The following is a 16,710-nucleotide window of genomic DNA, read 5'->3' as shown; positions in this document are numbered from 1 at the left end:
CGATTTAGGGGTGTTTTGGGGAGTGGGGTGGTCTCCCAAACAATTACCCTTTAAAATATATCAGGATCGTGCTCTACTCTCAAATATCATTTATTTGAAACCCATATTGGACTCAAAATTGGGTATCAAATTAGTTTTCCAATTTTAAATACCTTCCATTTAAACCCCTTTTTTAGAAAAGTCTGCAAATATGTCCGGTTTGGGGTATGGGCCCTTAAAACTATCTATTTTGAGATCCACTCCCTCTATAACCCAAATTGTCATGGCGAGCAAATACGTTTTATTTGAGGGTTGTTATGGGGGTGGAACGTCCTCTAGGAATATTGATATCAGACTCGTGGTCTACTCCCGACTACCTTTCATTTCAGCCCCATATTTCTATAGTAGGCAAACATAACCGGTTTGGGGGAGTTTTGGGGGTTGGAGCGACCGTTCAGTGACTAGGCCTTGAAAATATATATCAGATTCGTGTTCTTCTCTAAAATACCTTTTATTACAGCCCCATATTGGAATGGTCAGCAAATGCGTCCTATATGGGTGGTGTTATAGGGGTGGGGTGGCTCCATGGAAATTTTTTTCCGAATATTGATATCAAATTCGTGCTTTGCTCCCAAACCCCTTTCATTTGAGCCCCATATTGCTATGCTCGTAAATTTGTCCTCTTTGCGGGTGTTTGTGGGAGGGGCGACCCCCCAAACACTTGGCCCTACATTTGGATATCAGTTTCGTATTTTACACTTAAATACCTTTTATGTAAGCCCCATATTGTCATGGTCAGTAGATTAGTCCTGTCTGGGGGGGTGTTTTGGGGAAGGGGTGGACCCCAATTACTTGATCCCACATTTGGATATCAGATTCTACTCGCAAATACCTTTCATTTTAGTCCCATATTGCCATGAACAGTAAATATTTCCGATTTAGCGGTGTTTTGGGAATTGGATATGCCAGATTCGTTGTCTACTCCCGCATACTTTTCATTTGATACCCATTGTCCTTATCGGTCCACTTTTGATTTTGGGTGGTGTTTTTAGGGTAACGGTGGAGGGTCTGCCCCCTTCCGTTATCAACAAGTTATAAAGCCCATTAATACTTCCTGACCATATTCATAATCTACTTCCGAATACCTTTCATTTGAGTCCCATTTTGTCATGATCGCCAAATAAACCTATTTTTAGGTGTTTTAGGACTGGGCGGCCCCCCAGGTTCTTGGACCCAATTTTTATTATCAAATTCGTACTCTTTTCTTCTTCAATATGGGATTCAAATGAAAGGTATTCAAACTTTCATTTGAATCCCATATTGTGCCGATCGATCCACTTTTATTTTTGGGTAGTACTTTTGGGGTAAGGGGGAGGGTCCACCCAGATAAAATAAGAGAGTGAGAGAAGGCGCAGCGGAGCGGGCCCCGTCCAAGTAGTTGTTAATAAATTAATCAGCTGATAGTCTCATTTCAATTCTTTAGGTAGATATAGCGTCCACCTTACCTTACTTGATTTTAAATATATAAAATTTTCTTGATACATGGCAATACTGCACAAACCTACTCGTCAAATATGAATGAGATACAGTCGATTGAATGTGTTCTACTTAAAACAAACATACATTCTCAAACATTTTCACATACACCAACAAACTTATTGTTCAAGTGTTAGTATACCCATACGTATGCATTGGAGATTTTTTTTAATATATATTCATAATATGAAAGTGTATAAAACACTTACCAAGAGAATCATTCGTTTAATGAATATGAATATTAACAAAATCCCTATTATGTTTGAATGGACGAAGAGGAGTTTTGCTATGTAAGGTTGTGTCCCTTTTGTCCTTAAGTCCTGACAAATTTGAGTAAGAACGCACATGTTCTCTAGTTGGGAATTAACAACAGCAAGAATGCTGTAACAAGGGAACTGAAGAGACATTAACAAAATCATAATTAAAGTTTAACTATGACAATGACCCGCATTATTTCAAACTCACATCGAGTTCTGTGAGATTTGTAAGGGATAACAATAAGTGATGGGTAAGCATTCTCACTCTTAAAAAAGATGCTTGGAATAGACCAATAATGACATAGATCTCTATGGTCCTCTTACTACCAAGGATATTATAGTTCCAATAGGCTCTAGCAGGTATAGTGATAAGTTCGGTTGTAATCTAGGGAAGAAATGTACATATTCCACTAATTTAATTTTGCATGTATCATATTTAAAATATGTTTATTGAATTAAACGTATAGTATATATCAAATTATATTTTCCGATGAAAAATTCATTTAACAACAAGAAACAGAAATTTTCTACAAAGTACAATATTTCTTCATATTACTATGCAAACAAAGTTGCAGTACTTGTATGTTTTACATTTCCAAGAACATTTTTTAATAACTTTAAGAGTATCAAATTCCCAAGACATCTTTGAGGGAAGAAGTAATTGTAGTAAAGGTGAAAGTTCAATGTACTTTGACAACATTAACAAAAACATGGGCCCAACAGCTAAAAGAATCCGTAGGTTATATTAAAAAGAGGGTGCAGATATTAATCTGTCCCTATGCCACTGTTTATGCCAATGATATAATCTATTACAATTTTGCCCAATTATTTCTTTCTTACCTCTAAGTTTACTAACTATAAGTTGACAGGTAACTTCTTTTGCTTTCGTTAAGTTAGCCAACATACAAAATCATATGTTAGATGATAAGCCATTATTAAAATAAACTCCCACTTTGAATTTACCAACGAAACGAACCACATCGGTAAGAGTTTTTATCTTCAACCTGGGGTTATCCATACATAACCAAACCTTCCTTTCTCCAATTTCTATCTATTTTTTCTGAGGAAACATTCGTCCAAAAGGAAAGGTGTCTTAAGTCTTGTTTGATGTTTTCCAGTTCATAATTCTAAAGACAACCAAGGTACATTCAGCCTACACGCAAACATTTTATGGTCCTTCGAACCGGATTTCTATACGCATTGGTACCGGGTTGCATAAGTCTGATTCCTAAAGACATCATCACTTCTTACGTCCATCGCTAAGGAATATCTCCCACATTCCAGATTGTCCCAGGTTTGAAATAACTTCCAATTCTTATTTATGTTATGTACGTTTCGATTGGGAAACTAGTTTAGAGTTGACAGGCAGATAAAAGAGAGCACAAAAACTCAATCGGATTCCTATAGTTTCGCTGTGTATTGTAACAAGTGTCAGTCCGCATTAAAATCATAGTTATCAGCTGCACAAGCAAATTATTGAAAAAGAAGAAATTGTTTTATATACCAATGTTCTTCGTTTTAAACAAAACTGAGTAACTGAAAAGTTAGTAAAGTTAAGTTTTAAAGAAATTCATTAAAGTTAGTCCGATCGTCCGAATTTGAGAAAAACGTGAAAAATTGCAAAAAAAAAAAAAAAATCCATAAGTGACAAGTGTTCGACATGTTCATATATTTGATTCATTTATAAATATGTATAAATGTTCCCAATAAATTGAAAAAAAGGCGGTGCTAAAAGTTATTTTTTCCAGTTAATTTTGGTGAAATTAACGTTAAAATTCCGCAAAGAAAATTAAACCTCCTACTCCATAAGTGTTTAAAAAAGTTTTTTGAAACATACCAAAAAAAAAAAAAAAGCCTTGTGTTTTATTGCATAAAATTGGGTTATAAATCCTAACCTAAAAAATCAATTTACATACGAATATACATAAATACTTATATCCACGTGAATGAGTGTACATATGTAAAACAAAAAAATGTGGATATACAACAAATAGAGAAGCTGATATTCAATCCAAGCTCCCACATCATATTTTCCGTTACTTCATATAAACCTGTAACTTAATTGGTACGTACATACATATTTACATATATATGCTACAATTCTCCTCATTTATTCCTCCATTCCAATTATCCATACTTCTTTTTATCCGTGCTCTCTCCAATTGCTTATCTCTATCCCCCATTTTCTAAGTGCCAAATTTGTATAACACATTCGATGGAATGAAACACTAGAAAAGGGAACGAGTGATATTGTCCATACACTTCGATTTGTTTTTCTCATTCCCTCTCATATAAAAAATATTTCAACTCATCGGATTCATCAGATCCCACGCAAAATAAGTAATCGTTTTTATTTCGTAGTTCCCTTCGATTGTGTAAAAATCGATAACATTATTGACAAATGTAAATAGAAATATAGATGAAAGAATTTTTGCTACATAAACAAATCCATATATTTCCATGAAGATCTACGTACAGCGTTTAATAAAATATAATACAACAATTTAAAACCTTTGAGCGAAGTGAATTTGGGCTCATAAGGTCTATTATAGAAAGTTGAATTGGTCTGCGCATTGAAAGTTCGCATGACTGCGATATATTAGGGTGGACCCTTTTCCATTTAATTTAATACAATTCCGAAATTAAAATCCCGCATGATTTACAATATTTTTTCTTTGTAATGAAAATTTTTAATCTGCAAATTGCAAGTGTATACAAACTGGAGAAAGTGAATAAATAAATAAAAGTAAAATAGATGATTAAATTTCCACATTAAAACTATTTTTTTTGAAAAAATTTTAAAAAGACAACCAAGGTACATTCAGCCTACACGCAAACATTTTATGGTCCTTCGAACCGGATTTGAACCAGTGACCTATGGATTTAATTCTCTTAAATTCCAACATTCATCATGAGCTCCTTAGAACGATTCATCCGGGCTAATGATAAGCTAGTTAATTTCGAACAGGGATTAACTGAGGCAAATATTTCCGAATCATCTATTTTCGCTCTAGAGATACACCGCGATGAGCTTAAATCAATTTGGGCAACTGTCAAAAGCCTTTATGACAAATGTATAGATCATTTCGACAGTCAGAGCAAAAAGCCATCCGGAGAAGCCAATGATGATGGGAATAACTCCCCTGAATCAGATTCTGATAGCGAAGGCTCTGACCTAGACAGCATAAATGCAAGATTTCACGCTTCTTATGAAACCTACGTCAGAATTGTTTCAAAACTTAGTGCCCATATTCATAGACGAACAAATGTAACTCCCACTCAGCAAGCATCCGTCCAGCCTTCTAATTTTCACCTTCCAGCTTGCGATACGGAATCTTTCCGTGGAGATTACCAATCCTGGCCTTCGTTTCGAGACATGTTCTCTGCCATATACGTGAATAACTCCAGTCTTTCCAAGGTTCAAAAATTGTTTCATTTGAGGAAGAAGACAGAGGGAGAGGCACATGACATTGTCAAAAAATGTCCCCTGACAAACAACGGCTTTGACATCGCATGGTCGAATCTTAAAGATAGATTCGAAAACAAAAGAATGTTAGTCCATAGTCAGCTTCGAATTCTATTTAATTTGTCCACGATTACTACGGAGTCAAGTGAAGATATTAAATGCCTTCAACGCGACATCAACTCCTGCATTTCGTCCTTGAAATTATATGATATTGACGTCTCAAGCTGGGACGCAATTTTTGTTTTTGTCTGCTCTACGAAACTTCCTCGTGTTACTCTTTCTCTGTGGGAGCAATCCATTAAAAACAAGAAAGATATTTCAAAATGGACAGATTTAGATTCGTTTTTGTCAAGCAGATACCAGACGTTGGAGACAATTTGTGAAATAAACGGTCCCTTCAATGCAGATAAGACGAATTCAAGCTGTAAGAAACAGGCAACGCCCTTGAATAAGAAAATTAATAGCAACCATGCGAAGGTTTCTCCCCCCACTTCAAATCCACCATGCAATTTATGTGCAAATGAGCCTCATACAATCCGCAAATGCCCTAAGTTTCTTAACATGAAAATAGATGATAGACAATCTTGTATCCGAAGATTGAATTTATGTCTCAATTGTTTCGCAAAAGCCCATAGCGTAAAGGACTGCAAAAGTCCTCACAACTGCTACTCGTGTGGAAAGAGGCATAATACTCTCCTGCATCGTGACGTTAAGCCTGTTCACGATACGAATCCTGCCTCAAGTCACTCCCAAATTCAAAATTCTGAACTCCAACAGATACAGTCCACAATCCCCCAATCTTCCGTTCATCACGCAAGCCTCGAACAGGTATCTTTCCCGCCTTTTTCGTCCTCTGCAAGTAACATCCAATCATGTTTCGCTGCACATTCTCAAAATGTTCTTCTCGGCACTGCGCTGGTTGAAATCAGTCATCTCGGACTGAAATATTTCGTGAGAGCCCTGATAGACTCAGGTTCACAAGGAACGTTCATATCTGAACGTGTCTTCAATATCCTCAAACTGCCTTTCCAACCAATCGAGGCCGACATTGCGGGTCTCAATGGTGTCACGTCAGCAAAATCCAGAAAAATGGCAACATTTTCTATAAGCCCTCGTTTTGACTCCGACTTGCATGTCAATGTAACAGCTTTGGTCGTGCCGCAACTTTCAGGAGATCTTCCAACAAGTTCCATTAATCCTTCGGTTCTTGTAGAATTTCCGAACATTCGGCTTGCTGATCCAAAGTTTCTTGAAAGTAGCCGAATCGATCTGCTTATTGGCGCGGACATATTCAATAATATTCTTTTGGACAATGTTCGTCGAAACATTTGCGGCTCTCTTGTCGCTCAAGAGACAATATTCGGATGGATAATTACAGGACCTATCCGGAATAATCCTAAAGTATCATCCTATTCTACTATAGTTTCCTACTTTTCAGAAACGAATTTAGAAAAACAGCTAAAGCGTTTTTGGGAGGTGGAGGAAGTTCCGCAAAAGCCTCTACTCTCCGAATCCGATTCATTTTGCGAGAAATTATATTCGGAAACAACCAAACGTGACTCTGATGGGAGATATATAGTGTCTCTGCCGTTCAAGGAATCCTTTTCATATAACTCTCCACAGATAGGACGATCCAGGTCCATAGCTAATGCTCAATTCTTGAGAAATGAGTCTCGACTATCCAAAAACATGTCGTTAAAAGACGAATATGATTCTGTCATCCAGGAATATTTAGACCTAGGCCATATGGCCAAGGTTCCTATTCCTGTTGAGGAAGAGTTTCCAAGGCACTATTACCTCCCCCACCATGCGGTGATAAAACCCGATAGAACCACTACCAAAGTCAGAGTGGTCTTCAATGCCTCATGTCCAACATCCTCGGGAACATCACTTAATGACATTCTCTATCCAGGCCCAGTACTTCAGAATGACTTGACTCTTCTTCTTTTGCGCTGGCGTCTCTATCGCTATGTTTTCAGTGCCGACATCGAAAAGATGTATCGGCAAATAAGGATTAATAAAGATCATTCTTGTTTCCAGAGAATTCTGTTTCGAACAAAGCCAAAGGAACAGATTCAAGATTTCGAACTGCAAACCGTAACCTTTGGTGTAAATGCAGCTCCATATTTGGCTATTAGAACTCTAATGCAGCTCGCAGAAGACTGCAGCAGTTTTTATCCTTTGGCAAGCCACATTATTCGAGACGACATGTACGTGGACGATGTTTTAACTGGGTGCCACGATCTCCAATTGGCTTTAAAGGCTAAAGATCAATTGATCTCAGCCCTTAATTCCGCATGTTTTCCACTTAGAAAATGGGCATCCAATTCTAAGGAGATTCTCCAGTCCTTACCCAAAGAGCACATCTTGAAGGAAGATTTCCTTCTTTTCGATGACAGCAGCCTAACCAAGACTTTAGGTGTGCGGTGGAATGCCATGTTAGATAAGTTCTTATTCGTAATTCAGGCAACGCCATGTAAGGAGAGTTACACGAAAAGAGAGGTGCTTTCCGAAATATCTAAGATTTTCGATCCAGCTGGATGGCTAGCACCCATAGTCGTCCTAGCGAAAATTCTTATGCGACATGTGTGGTTATCCAAGGTTGATTGGGATGAGAAAATTACTTCCAAATGTTTCCAAGATTGGAAAAATCTTCTAGATGACTTCTCAACTATCAACTCAATCCAAATCCCACGTTGGATTTCCTACGCACCCTCATTTCGTATCCAATTTCACGCATTTTGCGATGCATCGGAAAATGCATATGCAGCAGTCATTTACTCCCGTGTGGAGGATGAAAGCAGACATGTTTCTGTAAATTTGCTAACATCCAAATCCAGGGTAGCACCAGTCAAATGCCTTTCCATTCCTAAACTTGAACTCCTTGGGGCTACCTTGCTCGCAGAAGTTGTCGAGTCAGTAATTCCTTCAATGAATCTTCCAAGTTATGAAATATTCAAATGGACTGATTCAACTATTGTTTTGGCTTGGCTGCGAAAGCCCGCATGCAACTGGAAAACTTTTGTTGCAAACCGCGTATCCACCATAAGCAGCAAGGTAGGAATTGACAATTGGTTCCATGTTGATACCCTATTCAATCCAGCGGACTTAGCTAGCCGCGGAGTTTATCCCAAAGATTTAATTGAAAATAATCTCTGGTGGTGCGGACCTAAGTGGCTGTCCGAATCTCGAAACAGTTGGCCTATATCAGACGATATCATAGACGATACTGAATTGGAACAGAAAGCCCTACGAGTACATCTTGCTACCAACTCCGATAATCACGAAATTATAGGTCGCTTTTCTTCTTTTCATCGGGCTATTCGAGTCATTTGTTATATATTCCGATTCTTTCACAAGACTCATCCAAAGCACCGCGATTCAGTCACATTCGATTCTGTCGAGTTAAAGGTTACAGAAGTAAAGGCAGTTAGAAATAGATTAATAGTTCTAGCTCAAGCGGAAGGATTTCCAGAGGTGGTTGAAGCTTTACGACTAAAGAAAGCTGTCCCAAAGTCTTCTAACATTCTTAACTTAAATCCATTTCTGGATGAGAATGGAGTTATTCGCGCGTTTGGTCGACTCGCGTATTCGCCATCCCTTAGCTACGATGAACGTTATCCAATAATTCTCCCCTATAACTGCCATCTTAGTCGCCTTTTAGTCCAATTCACTCATATTCTTAGCATTCATGGTGGTAACCAGCAAGTACTTAACCTCATTCGAATGCAATTTTGGATTCCTAAATTAAAAAACCTCATCAAAACTATAATCCACCAGTGTAAGGTGTGTGTTTTACATAAGAAGAAAATTCAAACACAGCTCATGGCAGCTCTTCCCCCAACACGAACAACCTTAAAGCGCCCATTCCATAACACAGGCGTTGACTTTGCAGGTCCGTTCGACGTTAAGAGCTTTTCAGGTCGTGGTTCCAAAATTTCCAAAGGGTACGTTTGCGTTTTTGTGTGTCTTGCGACCAAAGCAATTCACCTGGAACCTACGTCCTCTTTATCCACCCCAGTGTTCCTCGCAGCTTTTCACCGATTTGTCTCCAGGCGTGGCTGTCCTCTTAATATATATTCCGACAACGGAACTAATTTCGTTGGTGCCTCAAGAGATATCGCTAGGGACTTCGTTGCAGCATCTAAATCCAATATTGTGTCCCAATTTATCCACCAAAACCTCTCGTGGCATTTCATTCCCCCAGGCGCACCCCATATGGGTGGCCTATGGGAAGCCGGGGTGAAAAGTTTTAAGACCCATTTGAAGAAAATTTCTGGCGGTTTCACCTACACCTTCGAAGAATTTTGTACTCTTCTGACAAAAATAGAAGCTTGTCTTAATTCGAGGCCTATTTCCACAATGTCAGAGGATTTCACTGACTTAAATCCGCTCACACCAGGACATTTTCTCATAGGAGGACCAATTTTGGCTCCTCCAGAGCCTAATTACGACACTCATCCTGAGTCTGTGGTTAATCGTTGGCAACGTGTCAAGGTCCTTCAGCAACATTTTTGCCAACGTTGGAAATCCGAGTATTTAAAGGAGCTCCATAAGAGGAACAAATGGAAAAATCCAGAAAAGAACGTAGAAATTGATTCCATTGTCGTTATCCGCGACGAAAATCTTCCACCAAACGAATGGCGAATTGGTCGAGTTACTCATGTTCATCCAGGAAAAGATAAGCGTGTAAGAGTAGCCTCCGTTTACACATCAAAGGGTGTGATTACTCGTCCAATTACAAAACTCGTTCTACTTCCCACCCAATAGTTCCGTCCGACTCCTTTCCTTACCATATCATATACGATTCCTTTTCAATATCATTATCTTTGGCAATATTTCCATATTTTAAGAAACCTTTATTTTCAGAATGCCTAGAATTGTTCAAAACCGTTCTAGCACTCCTAACCGAGTCAGCCGTCAAAAACAACGACCCTTTCAGTGTCGAATCTGCAAAAAATTTCATCCACTAAGAATCTGTAGGAAATTTCTCTCAATGGGTGCCAATCAAAGAAAACAAGTTGTGGAAAAATATAAGTATTGTATCAATTGCTTGGCCCATAAGCACTCTCAGTCTGGATGTTTCTCAAATACAGGATGCCACATTTGCAGACGATCACATCACACTCTACTGCATCAAGAGTCAATAAAACGGGAATCGGAAGCAGTACGCGTTGTGACTTCAAGCGCTTTGCCACCACAAACAATTACCGTACTTCCCACTGCTCTGGTTAAGATAGTACACGATCGACGCCTATACCAAGTTCGAGCTCTAATTGACACAGGATGTGCAGTCAGCCGCGTAATAAAATCTACTCTCACTAAAATTGGCATCAAAACCATTCATGTCGAAGATACCTTAATGTGCCAACTAACCATTCGAGCTAACTCTGATCCTAAAGCTCGATTTTCAGCAAATTTTCGAGTTGACAATCGAATGTCAATGAAAACCCCATCACATTCATTACCTTCAACTTTCAAGGACAAATTTATAAATCTTATTCTTGCAGACCCCGCATTTTATGAAAGCGCACCAATTTCTATGGTTTTGGGCTCAGATGTCTACCCCAAAATAATCCTTGGGGGTGTTATGCCGAATCATGAAGGGATACCGATGGCTCAGAATTCAATTCTAGGATGGCTGGTTTCTGGAATTTGCTCGCCTTAAGATTAAAACAATATCTTTTACGCTAAGTATAATATTTTTATTTTTTTTGATTTTATTATCAATTTGTATTTCAAAATAGAATTTCAGAATTATTCTTGAATTGTATCTTAACATATTACATTAGACAAGTTCTTTTTTCAATTTATTTCGATGGTACCCATCAAGGGGCCCGGAATGTTTATGCCAATGATATAATCTATTACAATTTTGCCCAATTATTTCTTTCTTACCTCTAAGTTTACTAACTATAAGTTGACAGGTAACTTCTTTTGCTTTCGTTAAGTTAGCCAACATACAAAATCATATGTTAGATGATAAGCCATTATTAAAATAAACTCCCACTTTGAATTTACCAACGAAACGAACCACATCGGTAAGAGTTTTTATCTTCAACCTGGGGTTATCCATACATAACCAAACCTTCCTTTCTCCAATTTCTATCTATTTTTTCTGAGGAAACATTCGTCCAAAAGGAAAGGTGTCTTAAGTCTTGTTTGATGTTTTCCAGTTCATAATTCTAAAGACAACCAAGGTACATTCAGCCTACACGCAAACAGCCACTATGGACATACACCTAAGCCAGTAATCGGCTTGTTGTGCGCTCTAAAAACTAACAAGTAAGACCGTGCTAAGTTCGGCCGGGCCGAATCTTATATACCCTCCACCATGGAGCGCATTTGTCGAGTTCTTTTCCCGGCATCTCTTCTTAGGCAAAAAATGATACTAGAAAAATTTGCTCTGCTATTAGAGCGATATCAAGATATGATCCGGTTTAGACCACAATTAAATTATATGTTGGAGGCCTGTGTAAAATGTCAGCTCAAGAAGTAAAATAGAGAGATCGATTTATATGGGAGCTGTATCGGACTATACACCAATTCAGACCATAATAAACACGTATGTTGATGGTCATGAGAGGATCCGTCGTACGAAATTTCAGGCAAATCGGATAATAATTGCGACCTCTAGAGGCTCAAGAAGTCAAGACCCAAGATCGGTTTATATGGCAGCTATATCAGGTTATTGACCGATTCGAACCATACTTGGCACGGTTGTTGGATGTCAAAACAAAACTCGTGGTGCAAAATTTCATTCTAATCGGATAAGAATTGCGCACTCTAGAGGCTCAAGAAGTCAAGACCCCAGATCGGTTTATATGGCAGCTATATCAGGTTATGGACCGATTTGAACCATACTTGACGCAGTTGTTGGATGTCATAACAAAACACTTGGTAACAAAAGTTCATTCTAATCGGATAAGAATTGCGCACTCCAGAGGCTCAAGAAGTCAAGACCCAGGAATATATGTACTTTATGGGGTCTCAGACGAATATTTCGAGTAGTTACAAAACAGAATGACGAAATTAGTATACCCCCCATTCTATGGTGGAGGGTATAAAAATTAAATTTTAAGTGAGGAGTTCCGTGCTACTTACAAAATTCTTACTTGTTTTCCATACCACTCCTTTAAGTTGGTTCATGTCGTGTATCGTGTCCCCACCTAATTACCGGTGTCTGTTTGCCGCGAAAGCCAGGCAATTACATAGGAAATGTTCCTATGTCGCATCATCTTCCCCACATGCCCTACACATGCTACCACTTGCCGCACCGATTTTACATAAGTGAGATCTTAGTCCTATATGTCCCATTATGACAAAAGCTTTTTCGAACTCCTTCTTACTTTCTTTCAGAACAGCCTTATCCTCTCACGATACAGAGTATCCCATTGGATTTTCACCGTCCTTACGACTGTTTTGCTGTTCCACACGCCCTTAAATCGGAACTGCTTCTACCCGCAAGGCTTTGTGTTAACAAAGTTTATCGACGGCAGTTCTCTGGTCTTCACCGCCAAATCGTCTGCCCTTTTATTCCCCCTATCTCCACTATGGCCCGGCACCCAAACGACGTGGATTGTGTCATCTTCAGAGAAGGCGCAAATCTCCTTATTGCACTGCAAGACTGTTCTTGACTTTACCGTCCTGGTTGTTATTGCCAGGCAATTTTACTGTCCGTAAAGATGTATACACTCGACGTCCTTGCGTTAGTATCACACCACCTCACGCATTCCGCCCTTAAATCAGAACTGCGTCTATCCGTAAGGCTTCGTGTTAACCAAGTTTATCGAAGGCAGTTCTCTGGCCTTCATCGGCAAATCGTTTGCCCTTTCATTCCCCCTATCTCCGTTATGGCCCGGCACCAAAACGACGTGGATTGTGTCATCCTCAGAGAAGGCGTTAAACTCCTTCTTACACTGCAAGACCGTTCGTGAACTTACCTTCCTGGTTGTTATTGCCCTTATGGTAATTTTGCTGGCGGTAAAGATGTTCACACTCGACGTCCTCGCGTTAGTACCACAACACCTAACGCATTCCGTGATCGGCCGGATCTCCGCAGGACCGTATTATGGTCAGGCAGTCTTAACCAGATCTCAGTCCATGGGTTTTCAATGTAGACCCCCAGACCCACTCTGTCCTCTAGCTTTGATCCATCCGTGTAACATGATTTTCCAGATGGCAATACTAGGGTTCCGTCAATCCAAAAACTGTGTCGCTGGCAGCAGTGCCTCGCAATCGACTTCAAGGTTCATCTCAGGTATCCGATCGGAAAACTCTTCCCTTCTTTCCATATTTCTTATTGTTGCCTCGATTATACCTCAATGGTATGAGCTGCTTACATCCTCAATTCATTCTCCCATCGCCTTAAGTCTCTTAGCCGCAGTGGCTGCCTCACACTTAATCTGTATGTCAATGTTTCGGATATCTAGAATAGTCTTGAATGTCCTAGTGGTTGTGGTCCTCATCGCTCCGCCTATGCCCAGACAACATGTTCTCTGAACCTGTTGTATGGTCCTTATGTAGCACTTTTTCTCCATAGCAGTCCACCAAACTACTGAGGCGTAAGTAAGTATTGGTGTAATCACGCTCCTGTAGAGCCAGTGGACTATCCTCGGATTCAGGCTCCATTTCGAGCCTATGGCCCGTCTATATAGTGCCCAACATCGGTGAGCCTTTTTAGTATGTGACACTTCTAATTAAATTACCTATCCAAGATCACCCCGTTGTATTTGACATTGCCAAATATTGAAATCGTTTTATTGAGGCCACCGTAGCGCAGAGGTTAGCATGTCCGCCTATGACGCTGAACACTTGGGTTTGAATGCTGGCGAGACCATCAGATTAAATTGTCAGCGGTGGTTTTTCCCCTCCTAATGCTGGCTACATTTGTGAGGTACTATGCCATGTAAAACTTCTCTCCAAAGAGGTATCGCACTGCGCCACGCCGCACATTGGTTCAAGTTCATTGAACGAGCGGCTAAAAATAGAAGAAGTTGTCGAAGGACAATGAAACTTGGCACATAGGCATTTTTTGTTTGAATCAAGAAAAAATGGAAAAATCAAAATGATCCGCCCACTTTTACGCCCACCTCCCATACAAAGTAAAAATTAAATTTTGACCTACGGCATTGTTTTTTGGCACATAGCATTTTTAAACACTCAGAATCATTTGTGTGAAATTTGAAAAATATCCGCCCACTTTTAATTTTTAATGCATCAATTCAATTTTCACAAAAAGTAATTATTATAATTGTAGAATGGGCTCCTGAAAATATATACCTGATCCGCCCACTTTTACGGCCACCTCCCATAGAAAAAACATGAATAAATAAATTAAGCATAGTCTTTTAATAATTTTTTAACATCATTATCGTACTCCAATTTTTTGATTTGCAGCTTTGAGCGAAATCTATTTATAAATGGGTCTGAAGACAATAAAAGGTTATGCATTACATCTTCATTAGTGGCTACACGTCCAATTCTTCGCGAATGATGTAATCTATAGGCTCTATAATCTTTATTCCTCGCTTCCTGAGCTTCTTCGGACAGCATACCTGATACAAACAATCAATTAAAATGTAAAAAATGAAAATTAAATCATTGAATAAGGGCCTTTAAATAGAGACATACCTATTGGCAGAATAGCTTCTGCTATAATTTTGCTACCATGCACCAGAATCTTATGCACAGTTACAGGCATGTAGTACCAGCCATAGAGATCAACAAACAACTTGGCAGTATCCATGCAATATATATGAAATTTGCTAGTGTCGACTGCTGCATTACAATTTATTGCGGCCAAAATAATTTTAAATCTATGTATTAACTCTTCTTTTATTCCAATTACGTCTGCAGTTTTGGCTGGATTTTCGAAAAACCTTCTTGCCGTATTGCCATCGTTTGTTGTGCCCATACCTTGCTTCACCGCGTCCACATTTATGCCCAGTGTCAACTTTAATCTCTTCCCAATTTCAGCTTTATTTGCCGACATTTCAATTTTTGTGTAACTATCTGTTCTCCATTTTTTGAAACTTAGACGGTAAGAAATGTGCAGAATGCACTCCATAAATTTGATTCTCGCATGCAAGGGAGAAATACCAAACGCAACTGCTTCTTCCGAACATTTCCTCAAAATCACCGCATCTAAATTATTCATTTCTGTGGGCTTTGCTCCACATATGAAGCAAACCGCCATAGATGAACTTCCAGAAATCGTAGTAGCTACTTTCCCATCAATCATTGTTAATTTCAGTGTGTGAGAAATATTGAAGTTTCTGCTATGCAATTCAACGACAGTATTTCTTAAATTTTTTATTTCGTCATTAACACGACTGACCTCTGAATTTATAACTTCAGCTGTTTCTTGTATAAATTCAAATTTTAACGGTCGGCAAAATCTAGTTGATGATGGCTCTGTATTTCTCCAGCACATTGTTGACATATTATTACGCTCTGTGAGGGTCAATGGAACAAGTGACGTTAAGAACATATATTTATCGGAGTCATTTGGATCTGTGAATTTTTGATGGTATTCACTGTGTCCCGAACTTCCGTCACAGCCCCATTTTGAGAACATTTGCAGTTCGTTGGGGAGTTCTGTCACCTCATTCTCGGTTTTTGTCATCAAAATCCTGGTTACTGTATGATCTAATAACTGTTGTAGAGAAACTTTGCTACAACTTTCTTGCACCTGAACATTTGCAGGATAGCATTTTTTTTTTTGCTTCCAGTACCTGATGGTAGGATGGGTAAATGTCGAATCCAATTTCTCTAGCTGAACTGCGCAAAACCTCATATTGATGCTTTGACAACGAAGCATCAAGTATCAGCCCAAGTGCCTTCTCCGGGGTGAACGCCTTAATGGATTTGTCTAAACACTCACTTTTTTTTGCGGCAGACGATATCAACACCATCGAAGGCTTTTGCTGGACGTCCACGTTTAACCATATTTGAACAGCTTGGTGCTTCATTGTTTGCGGTATATTTGCACACTTTGTAGACATTTTTCAGCCAATTTTCATTAAGATCAAGAAATCTGGTTTTTATGCGTCTTGCTTTTTGCCATCTATCTTTGAACTTTGTAAAAAAGTTTTTTTTCAAAAATCCAGTAAAGACTTCAACATCCTCAGCAGTCATTCCTTCATTGCTATTTGCAATGACTTCGACAGTAACATCAATATCACTGTTGTTATCAATTAATATTTCGCAAATATTTAAATAAGAAATTGTTACATTTTCCATAATTAATAAAATTAAATCTTGATATCACTTAAAAACACACCTCTTATCACTGCACTTGCCAATGTAATGTCAATTAGCATATCAATAATATTAGAAATGTATACCCAAAAGCAGAAATTTAAATCAGAAACTGTATATTGTTGTTGGTACTTAATGTATTACTTATTAAGCTCTAACGGAAAAGATTTTGTGCAATAAAGAGAGCAAGACATAATGTGTAGTTGTTAT

The 16,710-nt window shown here is 38.8% G+C and overlaps 2 protein-coding genes across 2 annotated transcripts; one reads left to right on the top strand and one right to left on the bottom strand.

The window, feature by feature from the left end:
- Positions 1–4,683: 4,683 nt before the first annotated feature.
- Positions 4,684–10,008, top strand: LOC131996189 (uncharacterized). The gene is made up of 2 exons (XM_059365651.1): positions 4,684–8,854; positions 9,446–10,008. Exons 1-2 carry the CDS (start codon positions 4,684–4,686, stop codon positions 10,006–10,008), a joined length of 4,734 nt encoding a protein of 1,577 aa, XP_059221634.1.
- Positions 10,009–14,570: 4,562 nt separating this feature from the next.
- LOC131995759 (uncharacterized) lies at positions 14,571–16,159 on the bottom strand. The gene is made up of 2 exons (XM_059364752.1): positions 14,872–16,159; positions 14,571–14,795 (listed from the first exon to the last, which is right to left on the bottom strand). Exons 1-2 carry the CDS (start codon positions 16,058–16,060, stop codon positions 14,575–14,577), a joined length of 1,410 nt encoding a protein of 469 aa, XP_059220735.1. The 5' UTR covers positions 16,061–16,159; the 3' UTR covers positions 14,571–14,574.
- Positions 16,160–16,710: the final 551 nt, after the last annotated feature.

This window comes from Stomoxys calcitrans, chromosome 3, assembly GCF_963082655.1.
Source record: "Stomoxys calcitrans chromosome 3, idStoCalc2.1, whole genome shotgun sequence".
In the NCBI taxonomy this organism is placed as follows: Eukaryota; Metazoa; Arthropoda; class Insecta; order Diptera; family Muscidae; genus Stomoxys; species Stomoxys calcitrans.
Note: the sequence above shows the minus strand (reverse complement) of the source record. Positions and strands in the feature narration are given on the sequence as shown.